General features: G+C 40.4%; 1 protein-coding gene across 1 annotated transcript in view; it reads right to left on the bottom strand.

Moving 5' to 3' along the window:
• The window catches only part of fam151a (family with sequence similarity 151 member A), a 35330-nt gene that overhangs the window by 9207 nt on the left and 10511 nt on the right, over positions 1-15612 (bottom strand). Inside the window, exons 2-6 of the mRNA XM_060830244.1 lie at positions 14537-14689; positions 11880-12029; positions 9532-9694; positions 4492-4716; positions 1513-1652 (exon numbers count right to left, since the gene is read on the bottom strand). Coding sequence (XP_060686227.1) covers positions 1513-1652; positions 4492-4716; positions 9532-9694; positions 11880-12029; positions 14537-14689 — 831 coding nt within the window. The remainder of the gene's footprint in view (positions 1-1512; positions 1653-4491; positions 4717-9531; positions 9695-11879; positions 12030-14536; positions 14690-15612) is intronic.

Raw genomic sequence — 15612 nt, 5'->3', positions numbered from 1 at the left:
CCCTACTCACCTATTGTACTCTATGCTACTTTCTCCCCACCCCCACCCTCCTCTCATTTATCTCTCTACCCTTCAGGCACTCTGCCTATATTCCTGATGAAGGGCTTTTGCCCGAAATGTCGATTTTACTGCTCCTCGGATGCTGCCTGAACTGCTGTGCTTTTCCAGCATCACTAATCCAGAATCTGGTTTCCAGCATCTGCAGTCATTGTTTTTACCCAGTAAAAAGAATGCCAATAATATGAGCTTTCTTTTTATTGAAGAGTAAATCACCAGCAGCTTCCATAGACTGCACACGAGTGGTTGAACTTGAAATCCTGTTGCTGTTTTAGCTCTTCCTAATGTTTTGAGGAGACAGATTCAGCATTGAAATTCAGGAAAATCTTCACTGCTGCTCTGATACTCAAGCATAATGCTAACAAATATGGAGTTTCATTTTTTGATATTTTAACAGCTGATTATTGTTTTTCCAAAATAAATGTGTTCATTTTTTTAACACGTTCATTGTAAATGTTACCTCTTTTAATCACACTTTTCTTTCCCTTTCTGTAGTTTACTTTATCTACCAGATTTCACATTGAAGTCACTATTTAACTTACAGTTGCTGGTTCAATCTCATGAATGACTCAGTAAGAATTCTACAGGTTGGCTGTTTGAACAGTGTACAGTTGCTTGTTCTGTTCACACAGGTCCCAAATTACATGGTAGAGAACACTGCCAATTTGGCTTCCTAAGCACCACAAGATATAGCACAATAGCTCACAGCAACGATGTGGTCAGGTGTAATTGACATGAATGGTTAACACTAACAGCATTGACCACTAACTGCAAAGTCTGAGCCAATTAAACCAATTTGCAGCAATTTCACTCAGGGAAGTCAATGTGATGATTGTAAAGGTGACAAGGGCTTTTGGGGATGTTGTTTGCAGGTTGGGATGTGATAATAGTGCTATATAGGTGAAGATAAATTTCGGCACTAGGTTGCCTGGAAAATGTATTTAGGAGTGTTTAGTTTGCATTTAAATACTACACTTGACCTAGGACTGCCCAATGTATGGATATTACTCATTAGTTTAATATTTACACACAAGAGTACTCTGGCAGTAAACACAGTGAGAAAACAGTGAAAATGCAGTAGATTGAGTTCCAAAGCACTGTGCTACAGAAAAAGACCAAACTCCTGGAATTTCTTATATTCACTGGTGGAACATGGCTGGGCCAGCGTTTATTGGCCATCCCTCATTGCCCTTGAGAAGTTGATGGTGAACTGCCTGTTTAAACCAATGGGAAATCCATGAGCAGAATCTCGGCAACCTCACCCTGAGAGCTGATTGACTGGATGAAGATTCATTGCAGCCTGCGCTCACATATACATTACATCAATCAGATAACACAGGCAATGCTGAACCCCTCATAACAAAGCTGTGTCCTACTTTCGCCCCCCTGGCTAAGTGTGCAGTGAAGTAAGAGAATGAAATAGGAGAACTAATGAAAAGAAACTCCAATACATACATGCAATTTGTTTGAATTCTGACAAAACAGGTTCATAAATGTCATAATAGATTTGCTCAAAGTTGGTATTGTCTCTGAAGAATAAAAGATCTTCCACAGTTATAGGATCAATTGATCCTTGCCATAGAGTAAGGCTGTACCTACAAAGACACAGAAACAATCATTACAAATGCTATAGGCAGTTTGCTCGAAAATATCATTAAACTCTTCAGTACGTTTCCATTTACATCGATCTACAATAAGAAATATTGTCAATTTTCTTCCCTCATCTCCTGGAGATACTTAGTCGTACAAAGGTTACAGTTCCTAGGTCAACAGTAATTTGCTCTAACCCTGCACAAGTGCCATTTCACATGAACAGCCTGAGGACTGAGAGCTTCATGAACTGTATGCATGCCAATCACACGGATATGCAATTATCCAGTTACATTTTCTACATTATACTTCTAGTTCTAGTCTCCAATGTATATTTGGCCTTGCTGATCTGGGATAGGGGTTTATTCTCATAGGTACATATGCCCTCTTAGATGGTGGCAGATGAGGAAGCAACTTCAGTGCATTTATTGTCCTCTCAAGCCTGATAGTGACTCCAGAAGATTACACCACCTTCCGAGTTTGAGGATGTGCTGCACTGTCAAACCAAAGCCCATCTGCTCCCACAGGGGAACGTAAAAGATTCAATGAAGGATCACTGTACGGAAGAAGAGTTTCTCCTAGCCAATGTCTATCCCTCAGTCAACATCACAAAAACAGACTTTCAGGTCATTATTACATTGCTGTTTATGGGAGTCTGCTGCACGCAAATTAGTTAGTGTGTCCTACATTACATCATTGACCACTTTAGGAAAACTACACCCTTCAATGTAAAACGCTTTGAGACATTCAGTAGTTGTGAAAGGCATTATGTAGTTGCAAGTCTTTATTTTTCTTTTCAGTAACTACAGTGATATATCCTTCCCAGTTTAGAAAACACACGTGTGGATATTTACCTCTTCTTTGACAGTAGATTGACTCTGGTAGATAAATACCTCTCCTTGTCAAAGTAGGATATGAATAGTGGATTCATACCCCTTCCTTGCCTAGGTAGTTTTGATAGTTCATAAGACACGTACACCACTTACCATTGAACTACATGATGTGGATTAAAGGGTCTTGGGATAAATGCACTACAGCCACGAGTGACTGCAATTGGTCTGGTTACTCCACTGTGAGGGATGGAAGTGAATAAAGTCTGCCCAGGCTTCCCTTTCCTGGTCATTCTCTTGAGTATCCGATTGTAATGTCTGTCCTGTTGACCAGGCAGTTGCATACAACTTGTCTGCAATACTAAACTGGGCTAAGTGACTGATAGATTAGGAACAGATGATAGGGAAAAATGCTGAAGGGTATCTGGAACCATAATGCAGCTAAAATTCAGTCAGCCAAACAGGAGGACAAAACGACATAAAAACCACAGGCTAAAAAGCTCTCTACTAGATGCTGCAAGTCAATCTTGAGAGTGACAGTTATTGGACCACGCTACCACTTTACCTCTGGAATCTAAAGTAAGTTTGACCCAGAGTAATGGGTGATCTCTCTCTCTCTCACATATCTGAGAGGCTCTTCCGTAAAACAAATCTGGTCATCTTCTCACTCAGAGAGGGTAAAGATCAAACACTTCCATCACTGCAATACGAACTACTCTTCTGATTTTTGCATGTAGCCCATACATGATCCAGAGCATCTAACATCCCTATAACAAACACATTCAAAACTCAGGTCCTGGGATCATTGTCGCCCTTGGGTTCCACTGGTATCTGAAGAAAGTTCAGTGGTCATTCTTCAATGTCCTGCAGATTACCACCTTATAATCTATTTCCAATATTCGGTTTTTTTAAACTTAAAAACAAATTGTTAATAATTCCAGTTAACCAATGTAAATAGCCTAACTAGATGGGAACTTTATAAAATAAAATAACTTTGAGGTTATTTGAATGAAACAATGTTGAACTAAAGTTTGTTCAGAGAGGAAGGAAACATTTTTATCAGCAACAAACTAATAGCATTCTTTGTGGCTTTTATCTTCTTCTGAATGCAATTGTATTTAAAGTTTCACAATAAATTATGCTGTATTTTGTTTATCAAAGACAAACTAAACAATAAACAATCCATTCAGTCTTGTTTCAGAAATGTGCATTCAAAAGATAGGGAGCCTGTGATTAACACTGCAGTGAGTAACAATGCTAATCATGTTTAATTACAAAGTAAACATATACGCCCGGGAACTCTCACATGTGTCTCATCATCTTGCCATTACCAGCTGCCAAGATAGCAGACGGCAGAACTAAATTCAACCTCACCCTTCATGTCTTACGTAGCTTTGTCACCACCTCATCATTTGCTAATCTATACATCACATTTATTGGAGGTACGCCTGTAATTTAGAGAGGGCTGTGGACAAGGATGTTATGCAGCCCAGCACATCAGACATGCCACTTGGAGGAAGAGATAACCCAGGGCACATTCCTTATACAATATCGACCAACCACACAGTAGGAAAGGGCTGGGAGCTAGTTATTTTCCTGACCTTGCCCAGCAGCAGAGATATTTGAGACCTTCTTCTGATAATGCAGATTGGTTTGACTTGGAGTTATTTTTGATCATATCTAAACCTCTTTTGATATTGGCTCCATTTTAATTTGGAAAGCATCCTCCCTTAGCTGCATCCTGATATTTATACTGCTAAATCTGACTGTCTGACTTCAAAAACTTACCCATTCCCTCCCCACCCCAATACACTTAGAAAATGATGATTAAAACTTATTTTTCAAGGATCTTTAGGTTTTTACACTGGGATAACTGAATTTATTTTAACAGTATCAGCATAAAAAAGGTGATCTGAGACACAGACACAGGCACAAATTGGAATGAAACTACATCAATAAATCTAGCAAAAATAAACAGAATAGCATTTATTAGTTGATATTCCTTTGCAGTTACCTTGGTGACTGACTGAGTAGCCAACTGAAATGTGGCCAAGCTCGCTTCAACAACACAGCTCGGACAGGGAATGTGACACGTTGTGGTAAACCCTTCACCAAACTGTACATTTCCTCTACCATCTTTCGAGTGTAGGGTTTAGTTGCAATCACCGGTAAGTACAGAGACATCCAGCCTGGGGAGAGGATGACATTTGGGAACTTTTTCTGAATAAGACTCAGGAACCTGCAGGAAACATTTCATGAATCAGAACATAACGAGACATCATTTAGCAAGAACTCAATATTAAATATCAGTTTAATATATAGTTGTTCTCACAGTGAGCTCCTGCTTCTCTGCAAGTCCTCCATATTAGTTATGGAGCTCCAAAATACTAGTAAACCAACAGACAGTCTTCGGATGTTTCTTGAATTCAATCTTGAATCAAGACAAAAATTACTCTTAAGGCTAATACCTACTGCTCATCCTGAGTATCTCTTGAAGGTGGTGATCCAGAAGTTATAAAGAAATGTTAATACTGATCAATTTTTTTAATCCCCAAATACGGACGAGTTTGTAGAACACTGTTCTGTTTAAACCCATCCCCAGACAAGCGGAGAATATTCAATCACATGACAGGCATGTACCTTACTGACTTTGGCAGATTTGGGAGAATCAGAAGGTGAGCCACTTGCTGGAATTTGTTAGGCTTCTTGTGTAGGTAGAAATCGGAGGACTGAAGAGATGAAGATCTAATTCCTTTGATTAGATTAGACTGAAGATCTAATTCATTTGTCAGCAAACATCAGGCAAAATATTACGTAGTTTCACTAATATTGCAACGTATCAATATCTCTTTTGGAGGTGTCACTAGGAGCAGGATTGGGATCATCAGAGATTATAGTTCAAAAGGAGGAGCAATATGAAACATGAAAATACTGTTTAAAACACAAGTAGCTCCTAATCAGTGATCCAAGCTATTACTCAGCCACAAGGTCGATGCAAGATGAGAGTAGTGCTGGAAAAGCACAGCAGGTCAGGCAGTAACCGAGGAGCAGGAAAATCGGCGTTTCAGGAAAAAGCCTGCTTCTACACCTAAAAACATTATTTTCCCAGTTTATTGTAGGTTAAATTCAGTCTGTGATTCAAAGACACTTATTATTGTTGAATTATTTAGTTCAGTAAAGTGATAAAATCCTTGGATCCAAATCCATTCATTGATTATGATCCAAACATCTTTATTAATAATCTTCTGATTATTCTTCATCCTAGGATTAATTATTCTATGTGGATATCTTTCAAACCCTTTCAATCACCTCCAGTCTGTAATTTCTATTCTAATACCCAGATTGTTTTCTTTAAATCAAAAAGCTATAAATATAATGGACAGGGATTAGCATTCTGTAGAATCACTAGGACAAATGTAACGTTTTCCTACTTTGTGTATATTTGAAGTATAAAATTGAGTCACTATCAATTCTAATGGAACAGTAAAGACCTGCCTGATTTTGTTGGGGCTGAGTTGTGTATTTTATTGTGCGACTTCAGGGTTGTAAGTTTCTGCCACAAGTCTTTATGTGACTGAGCAGGTTTAATGAGGGAGAGAATCTTGAGTTCAGAATTCATCCCTTCTCTTCCACTATCCAGCCTCCTCATTCAGACGTTTTGAAGTTGAAACATAATGCAATTTGCTGGACATGTTGTCACCATTTTGAGTGACTGGTAGTTCAACCCCTTACTGTCATTAAAAGTAATGCTGCCATGCTTCAAGGAAAGTTCCCAGTGTCTCTGGGTGAGATTGGCCATTTGAGAGTTGAGGAAACAGGACTCTGTGGTGAAAACACTTTACAACAATCTTGCCATGGTGTCTATCAAGGTTGATTTTACAGAGTTTTATGAAAAAAAACTTTGACGATTAGCTTCAACAAGGACCCTTGTATTTCTTCAATGGTCCACCCATTTTGTATGGAGGATGTGCCAGAGGTATTGCTTCTGAAACTTCCCTAGTGTTCCTGGTGCTACTGATACGTAGCCCAGATCTCATAGCAGGACAGGAGTGTGGCAAACAACAAATACTTTATCTATCATGACATCTGAGAGAGGTGGCTGACAAGGTAAAAAACAAAAAAAAAGGAGCAGAAGTAGGCCATTTAGCTGCTCCATTATACTTTGCCCCCATCACCATTGGCTGTTATCTTGTTTAGCAGCCTCCTGTGCAGCGCCTTATCAAAGGCCTTCTTGAAATCCAAATAGGTCCATTGGCTCTCCTTTGTCTAACTTGCTGATTCTCTCTCAAAGAATTCTAACAGATGTGTCAGGTATGACCTCCTCTTGACGAAGCCATGCTGATTCAGCCTATTTTAACCTGATGCACTTCCAAGTACTCTGAAATCTTATCCTTAATAATGGACTCTAAAATCTTATGAACAATCAAGGTCAGGCTAATTGACCTATAATTTCCTGTCTTCTGCCTCACTCTCTCTTTTCTTAAACAGGAACGTTACAATGCCACGTACCAGCCCTCTGCGACCCTCCTTGACTCCAGTGATTCCTGAAATGTCACCACCAGTGCCTCCACTATCTCCTTTGGAATCTTGGGGTGTAGTCCATCTGTAACAGCTGATTTATCCACCTTCAGACCTTTCAGCTGCCCCAGCACTGCCTCCTTAGTGATGGTCTGCCCCTCTCTCCTCTGCCCCATCACTCTCTTGAAGTTCTGGTCTGCTGCTGGTGTCTTCCACTATGATGACTGATGCAAAGTACTGAATCAGTTCAGTCCAAGGTCCATTCTTGCCCCTCTCTTACCTTTTAGATATCTAAATAAAACTCTTGCAATCTTCTTTTGTATTACTAGCTAGCTTCCTCTCATATCTCATTTTCTCCCCACATATTTCTTTTTTAGTTGTATTTCTGTTGCTTTTTAAAGACTTTCCAATCCCCTAGCTTCCCACTAATCTTCATCACGTTGTAGGCTTTTGCTTTTATGCTGTCCCTGACTTCCCTCGTTAGCCATGTCCTCTCATAGTGAAATGCTCATCATATTCCAGCATTTCTCCTCGGCCATGTACGCAAGGTAGAATATTTAGTTGACCAGATCTTAGATTACTTCTAGTGTGGAAACAGACCCTTCGGCCCAACAAGTCCACACCGTCCTGCCGAAGTGCAACCCACCCATACCCCTAGATTTACCCCTTCACCTAACACTATGGGCAACTTAGCATGGCCAATTCACCTGACCTGCACATCTTTGGACTGTGGGAGGAAACCACAGCACCCGGAGGAAACCCACGCAGACACGGGGAGAATGTGCAAACTCCACACAGTCAGTTGCCTGAGGCGGGAATTGAACCCCGGTCTCTGGCGCTGTGAGGCAGCAGTGCTAACCACTGTGCCACCGTGCCACCCACAAAGATCTGGGTTGGTGTGGGTTTTATTTTGGCAACCTTCAAGGACAGGCAGAACATCTTGTAAAATTGTATATTTGAGAGGAAAACAAATTTCTCCTCAACTTCAGGGATCTAAAAATTGTAACTACCTTCAAGAAAGGCTATCAATCATGCTGTGGAAATGATCAAGCTATTTCCTCTGTGCACAACAGGGACCATTCCCAATTAGCTTAATGTCTGTTGTTAAGGAAATCCTTCTAGAGGCACAATGTGGCTTTAGACTTTTCACATTAACCTCTCATATGGTCTTTCTTATCAGATAAATCCAAGAAAAACATCAAGAACCACACCACAAATATTCATCGACATGGCCAAATCGTTTTATAGATAAAATCACAAGACTCTGGGGATTGTGCTCCAAAGATTTGGATGTCCAAGCAGCTTAATCACAACCTGCAACAATTTCATGATTATATGAACGCAACTGTCATGAGACAGAGATCTGAAACAGACCTTCAAAATCCAGCCCTTGTTAAGCAAAGCTCTGGGATTGCCCCAATATTATGGACAATCTGCCTGAAAATGGCTATTCACCTCATCAAAAAATCAATGGCCCTGCAAGCTACGTCATGAGCATCCTTTTACACATGACTGTGTGCTGGCTCACCATGTAATAATCCAAACCTAAACTTGCCATCATGGCAAGAGCTGTGGCATCTCCTGAGCTGGTGGCTGTGGGCATCAGATCAAAAGATGGTGCGTCTATATCAGTGCAATGACTCTCTCTATGTTTCTTCTGGGGCTGCTGTGGTTAGGCAGCCAGAAGTTGTATGTGCCTGAAAACAGAAGCTGGTGATGTGAGACAGGACTGCAGTTGTGCTTACATTATGTAAGCAACTGAAAAATCTGATGAGAAAAGATTTCAGAAATTTCAGCACAAATTATTTTTCTTTCAATGTTACTTTAATAAGACAGAGAGAGTAGCCAGAAATAGTTCAAAGTCTGCCAAGCAGAAAGTTAAAGCTAAAGGATTGCCCTTAAATTATTTAAGTGATGCACTGGGTCTTGGAAGAACGTGTTCAGAGCAGTGCAAGGAGGAACTTCATCAGGAGGGATAAAGAGAGGGAATTAAAAATAATCTTTTTTTTCTAAAGAGATGTGATGATTCATGCTGGGCTATAGATCCACGTCACACTTTCTATGCTCCACCAGTACTGACAGTCAGTACTTACAGGAAACGTGACCATTCAGTTTTAATGCTGAACCCATTATAGTACATACAAGATGTCAGGTCATTGTTCATTATGTGCCGTACAGGTAGAATATACCCGCAAATGGGAGATCCAGTCAATTCTAGCCTGGTGCTCCCTGGCATGCAGAGTCTGTTAATAGCACTCTCACAATAGGAGTTCACAACACAGACATGATACTAGCAAGCAACAATCAGAAGAGTGTCAAAAGTCAAAACATGCAACTCCAATTTGTCACATCTACAAGTGGAAAGATTTACGTGCAAAAAAGAAAATGCAGTTGGCTCCTGTGTGGTTTCTCAGCAAGGTAGAGTATTCCAACAGGATATAACAGAGATAAGACCCATGTTGGATGTGAAATTAAAATGAAGACCGTTTATTGTGCTCGTATTTTTGATAATTTTCAGCACTGGGATTAACATTACCTGGACGCATCGACAGGCTGCATAAATCCTGGGACATTTGGGCCAATCAGAATGTCAGCATTTAGCCAGACTGGCCGGTTGAAATCAATTTCATTATATTTCTTTACCAGGATATCCAGGGAAGGGTTCACCGCATCGATGCTTTTAAAATCCAGCTTGATACCTGGGAGAAAAATACATTTGTTTTACATTTTCAGACCCTATGATAATACCATGAAACCCTTTCCTGTCCCCATGGTGTCTATCTCTAGAGCACCTCACATATTCAATATTCTGGTGGGTCTGATCTGTAATCCACCATAGAGGGTCCATGCACAGCCACCACTACAAGCCAGTGTCTGAAAATCATTGTTACAATCTTCACTTCGGAACAAAGATCTTCCCCGATGTTGTAAGAGGTTCATATAGATTAGTTATGTGCCCTGCATCGCTGTGCTAGACTACATGGGAAGAGTAGCATTCATTCCAACTACATCCAGAAAATATACTGTTCACACTGTGAATGGTGATCATTAGATCTCCCACTGTTACAATTACAATCCAGCCACGAACAGCCATTAGAACCATCAGTGGAGACACTACGAGCACAACAGGCCTTTGGAAAGAGATCTTCTGCGGATCCCCTTGCTCCCCGAGCTGCAATAGCACCTCCTCTCATTTCGTAGCAGTACTGTTGAAGTCAGGGCAGCTGTCAGTATTCACCATACAATATAAAAGAGATACACAAACACGTGGTAAAGAGTCATGGAATAGATGCAAATTGTAACCAAGTAAGTATGTGGAATTGACTAATAAAGAAAGATTTAGTGATGCTTTTCTAGTATCTCAAAGACTGCAGAGTGCAAATGTCAAGTTGGGGGTACACTTATGGAGCAGTGTGGAGTTTGCACATTCTCCCTGTGTCTGCGTGTGTTTCTTCTCGGTGCTCTAGTTTTCTCCCTCAATCCAAAGACACGCCGGTTTGGTGGATTGGCCATGCTAAATTGCCCATCGTGTTCAGGGATGTGCAGATTAGGTGCATTAGTCAGGGGCAAATGGAGAGTATTAGGGTAGTGGAATGGGTCTGGATGGGCTACTCTTCGGAAGGTCAGTGTGGACTTGTTGGGCCAAATGACCTGTTTCCATACTGTAGGGATTCTATGACTCACCAGACATGAACAAGATGCCTTTAGAAAAGAACAGGAGAATAAACTGAGGAATTTACAAGTGTATTCAATGATATTGAATGCTGGAGTCAAAATCTGTTCATCGTCCTCTCTCAGTATGTGTCAATTCTGCTCATATCCTCTCTCTGGCTCCCGCCAGGTGACCAACACTCTCGCTCACTGTTCACCATCCCTGGCATCAAGGAACCATGGCAGTGAGAGGGACAGAAGCAGTGAAAGGTGGGGGGAAGAAACAGGGATTGGGCACTAACAGAAACGGCAAGTAGGAGGGTGGGCACAGAGAGAATCCCTTGAGCACCAGTGGCACACAGGATTGAGTTGGCACCAGTTTTGGGCACAAATCAATTTTACTGTGGCATCGACTCTTTATAGTTCTGTTACCCTTCTGTTACCTAACGACCACTTCACCAACATGAATAGTATTCAGATATAACAGTATGAGATTATTATAGGGGCATTTTCTTATCAAACTTTACAAAAACAACTGGTGTTGGCACTCATTATTAAGCTATTGATTTTATTGTGGCAAAAATAACATACATCTCTTCTGATTATTTTTCTCCCTCCAAGTAACAGGTTTATTTTACTCATCCAGAAGAAGGTATAAAACGTGTTTTTTAAAAAGTTGAACAGACAGGTGTTAATATAAAGATAAATTGCATTTGTTAATGTAATAAAGTAAACCAAGTGTTATCAAGAAAAATTTGATATCAAATCACATAAGGAGAGATTACACCAATGAACAAGACCTTGATCATAATGGTGGGTTTTCAGGAGTATCTTCACGAAGGAAAGAGAGTTGGAGATTTGCAGCAGCGTAGGGGAGATTATTCCAGAATTTAGGGTCGAGGCAACTGAAAGGAGGCTAAGTGATTAAAATCAAGAATGCTGGAGGAGAAGAGATAGAGAAGCTGATGGCATTGATGATTTGAAAACAAAAATGAAAATTTTTAAACGAAGGCACTGTTGTAGCAGGAATCAGTGCAGGTCAGCAAGTGCAGCGAAGACAGATACTTGAGATCTTATGTGAGTTAGAACATGGACAGTAGAAGAGGTCAGCCAGTACGAGTGAGAACATTCAAATCCAGCGGTAACAAATTGCTAACGGTTTCAGCAGTAGTTAGGTTTGGAAAGGAGGAAGATCTATTGTTCAGAATGAGTTTTTGATCAGGTAACTATTACCTTTCTTGGATCTGATGACTGCATCCAGCCATTCCTGCAAGGTATTGTCACTGTAGATACTGGGTGGGTGAGCCATGATAGGGGTACCACTCTCGTTTTGAGTGTTGAGTCCTTCAATATTGACATCTGCTTCCAGTACCATTGCACTGCCTGGGAACACACATTCACAATAATCAGGCTGTGAAAACATGCCTCATGCTTTCTTTATGGCTTTCTCTACTGGTTATTCAAAGTAGGCCAAAGCAGATTGGTACAATTCACTGAAATCGTTATGGACACTGACTTGCTGCTAGATTGGAGAGGGGGCGGGTCAACTGAGACATGCATGAAGGAAGCCCCTCTCTCTGAGTTTGTTTCTGGACACATTTCACAGCCCAGTTGACCAATTTAACATACTGTGCCCCGGAGTGCTGGCTTTGTTATTTTTAGTTGACAGCCTGCAGAATCTCATCTCTAATCATGTCTGTCCTGCCAGGAGTTCTTTTGTCTGATTCTGTCTCTGAATGTCTGAGGAGGAATTTATACACAGAAATTCTGAGATATTATGCAGTAATCCTACTTGTTGATCCACCTATGAACAGCTACCTTAACACATTCGGGTTATTGAACCCGAGCCCAATGGTCCATACAGTTTATTTTGGTTGAAATACTTATCCATCAGGTCTGTCATCTTCAACAACAATGGGAATTTCTTCCTCCTTGTTCCGCAGAATAGGTAGCTACAGTCCCAGAACATCATTGACATGAATACTGGTCATTTAGGAAGCCCTTCAGCTGAACTTATAAAAGCAAGAAAACCTCCACAGTTCTCGAGTGTATTGTTTCCAACAAATTCTCTCTCTATTTCGCAGGGCGCATAGCATTAGGCTAACGCCTGCATTCTGTAAGGATACTCACTGCAGCAAACTAATAACAGTGAGACAGCTGAAATTGTTCCATGTGTAGACATTATGGATACAGGCTAAGGGTCATGTGGTTATGGTAATGTGTTTCTACTCTGAACCAGGAGGCCTGGTTTAAGTCCTAAATGCTCCAGAGGTGTGTCATAATAGGTTGATTAAAAATATCAATGGATACAGCTTCTGTTTAACCTGGTAATCCTTTGACATTAAGCTTCTAATATGACTTGATCTTTCCCTTAAGTCCATGGATAGTTTTGGACAGTTTCAGTTCAGACTTTTATTCCCAATAGCCAGCTTACAAAATTGTCCATTCTCAGCCTATGATGAATGCAGAGGTTTCACCCTGGGTTAAATAGGGGAAAATGTTTGCATTACATTTTTTATGTGTTCTTTAATATACCTAGGGTAGATATATTTTAGAACCAATTGGTGTTACTGAGCTACAAGATAGAGACAAATGTTCAGATTCCAGTTATAGCAGATGGAGCTTTCATCTATAGATAAACAAGTGGCTTTGTCCCAGATGTTAATCTCATTATAAATGGTTTGGAAATTCATAGACAAGAGGCCAGGAATGAAGTGTAAACAGCCATTCATCAAATAATACATAGAATGCACTCTGGGGCTTTGAACTTGATTGGTTAAGAATCAGGAATAAGAGTATGCCACTCAGCCCCTTGAGCTAATTTGGGATTTGATTAGGCCATGACTGATTTGATTGTAGCTTCAACTCCACATTCTTGCCTACCCTTGACAACATTTAACATCTTAATTATCAAGAACCTATCCACCTCTGGTTTAAAAATATTCCAGGACTCTGCTTCCCCCATTTCATTTAGGGAGAGAGTTCCAAAAACTGATGACCACTCCGATTATTTTTTAAACCTAATCTCTGTTTTAAAACAAGCACAGGCAACCCCTGATTTTTAAGCAGTGACCCCTAGTTCTAGACTCACCCATAACAGGAAACATCCTCTCCACATCTACCCTATTCAAGATCCCTCAGGACTTTATAAGATTCAACCAAGTCATTTCTTTCTCTTCTAAACTCCAGCTGATACAGACCTCTCACCTGTCTAACCTCTGCTCACAAGACAACCCACCCATATCAGATATCAGTCTAGAAAAAAAATTCTCTGAACTGCTTCCAATCCAGGCTTGACTAATTGTTTGACTTGGGAGTAAATGTTTGAGTCTTTCTTCATTTTGGTTGTCTTGCTGCAGTTTGCTGCTTCTGTGCAATATGCCTTAATGAAAAACAATAATTTTAGCCTAAAAATGATCGTGTGGGATGTGATGTCCTTTGGAGCAGACAGAAAAATGGTGGGCATCCCACATGGTCTCAAGTGCAATATATGGAGATTAAAGAGGTGGTGTTATTCCTGTGGCAGGCTATCCCTTTCACACTAGAAATGAAGACCTCACTCATTTGAGACTCAGTGCACTTCACATTCATCAAATCTAATTGATAAGACTGTTTTAACAGCAAGTGCTCTGATAGGCTTATGATATGAGCTTAAGTCATGGAGCAGGCTCGAGCGTACAATTTTCTAATGCTGAGACAGGAGTGCTATCAACTGAGCCAACCTGACAAGAGGAAAGATAAACCAGCTCAACTTCTCCCTTTTTGATTACTTACAACTTCGGAGAATCGATACAGATCCAAGTGATCAAATTGTCCAAGAATACTCTGCTCAATGGAAGGGCAGAGAGAGAGGAATGTATTTGTGAAGAACAGCTGTTCTGTGCACTTACCTTTCAATGCCACCTCCATTTCGCTCTTGCTATTTGCAGCATGGTGCCATGTAACCAGCAGCCCATCCTTCCTGTCAATCATTCCCTGTTGAAGTAAGTACTCCAGTAGATCCCCACCTGGGCTGAATGATCCACCTACATCAAAGTCCTTGGCTGAAGTTGCAAATAAGAATATTATTTAGATTTTACTTGTCATCACTTTAATTAAGTTGTTCTTCTCACCATTTTGGTTCACACACTTTTAGTATTTTATTGCATTGTGACATACAAAGTGTTAATGCAAGTGACTGGATTTGTTTTTCCTATATCAATCACAGTCAAATCTGATTGATTGGTACGATGCAAGTGAAACAGATTTGGGAATCAAGTGTATGCCAAAATATTCTAAAATTGCAGTGGTATTCAGCTAACCCCCTCTCCACCCAACCTGCCCTTATTATCTTATCATTCTAATTCCAACATGTCCCACAGTATGAACTGATAATTGACAAGTCAGCCTAGCTTATTAATGAGAGCTACAGAACCATACCACTCACTATTAATTGGTGGTTGTTCTTCGTGACTCAATCTAAACAAGCAACCGAAGCCCTGCTGTTAATGTGGTCCTAGCTGCACAAGCAGCAGGAAGTTTCCCAGTATTTTGTACACACCCAATGTTCCCTTATGTTATGTTAACATGCTCCACTAAGCTCTGGATTTAAGCATGTATGTGTACCCCTACAAATTTAAAAGAGAAAAGGCGTTCTCCAGAGTTCTGTCCAATGTTTATTCCTCAATTAGCATTACTAAAATAACTTAGCTGTTTATCATCATTGTCTTTCGTGAGAACTTGCTGAGTATAAATAGACTGCTTCGCTTCCTATAATAAACAGTGACCATACTTCACAAGAGTTTCAATGGCTCAAAAGTTTATGTGTGGCCCCCAGATCACCAATGTGCAAGTTCATACAACTCACAAAGACAGTAGAGCTTGAAAAGTTCTGGTTCAGACTTCTCGGCTTCCGGATCTGATCTCGGAGAAGCTCAAAGAAGACAAATGAATCAGAGACACTGTGACCAGAAACATAAGAAGAGTC

Source organism: Hemiscyllium ocellatum, chromosome 9, assembly GCF_020745735.1.
Source record: "Hemiscyllium ocellatum isolate sHemOce1 chromosome 9, sHemOce1.pat.X.cur, whole genome shotgun sequence".
Taxonomy (NCBI): Eukaryota; Metazoa; Chordata; class Chondrichthyes; order Orectolobiformes; family Hemiscylliidae; genus Hemiscyllium; species Hemiscyllium ocellatum.
Note: the sequence above shows the minus strand (reverse complement) of the source record. Positions and strands in the feature narration are given on the sequence as shown.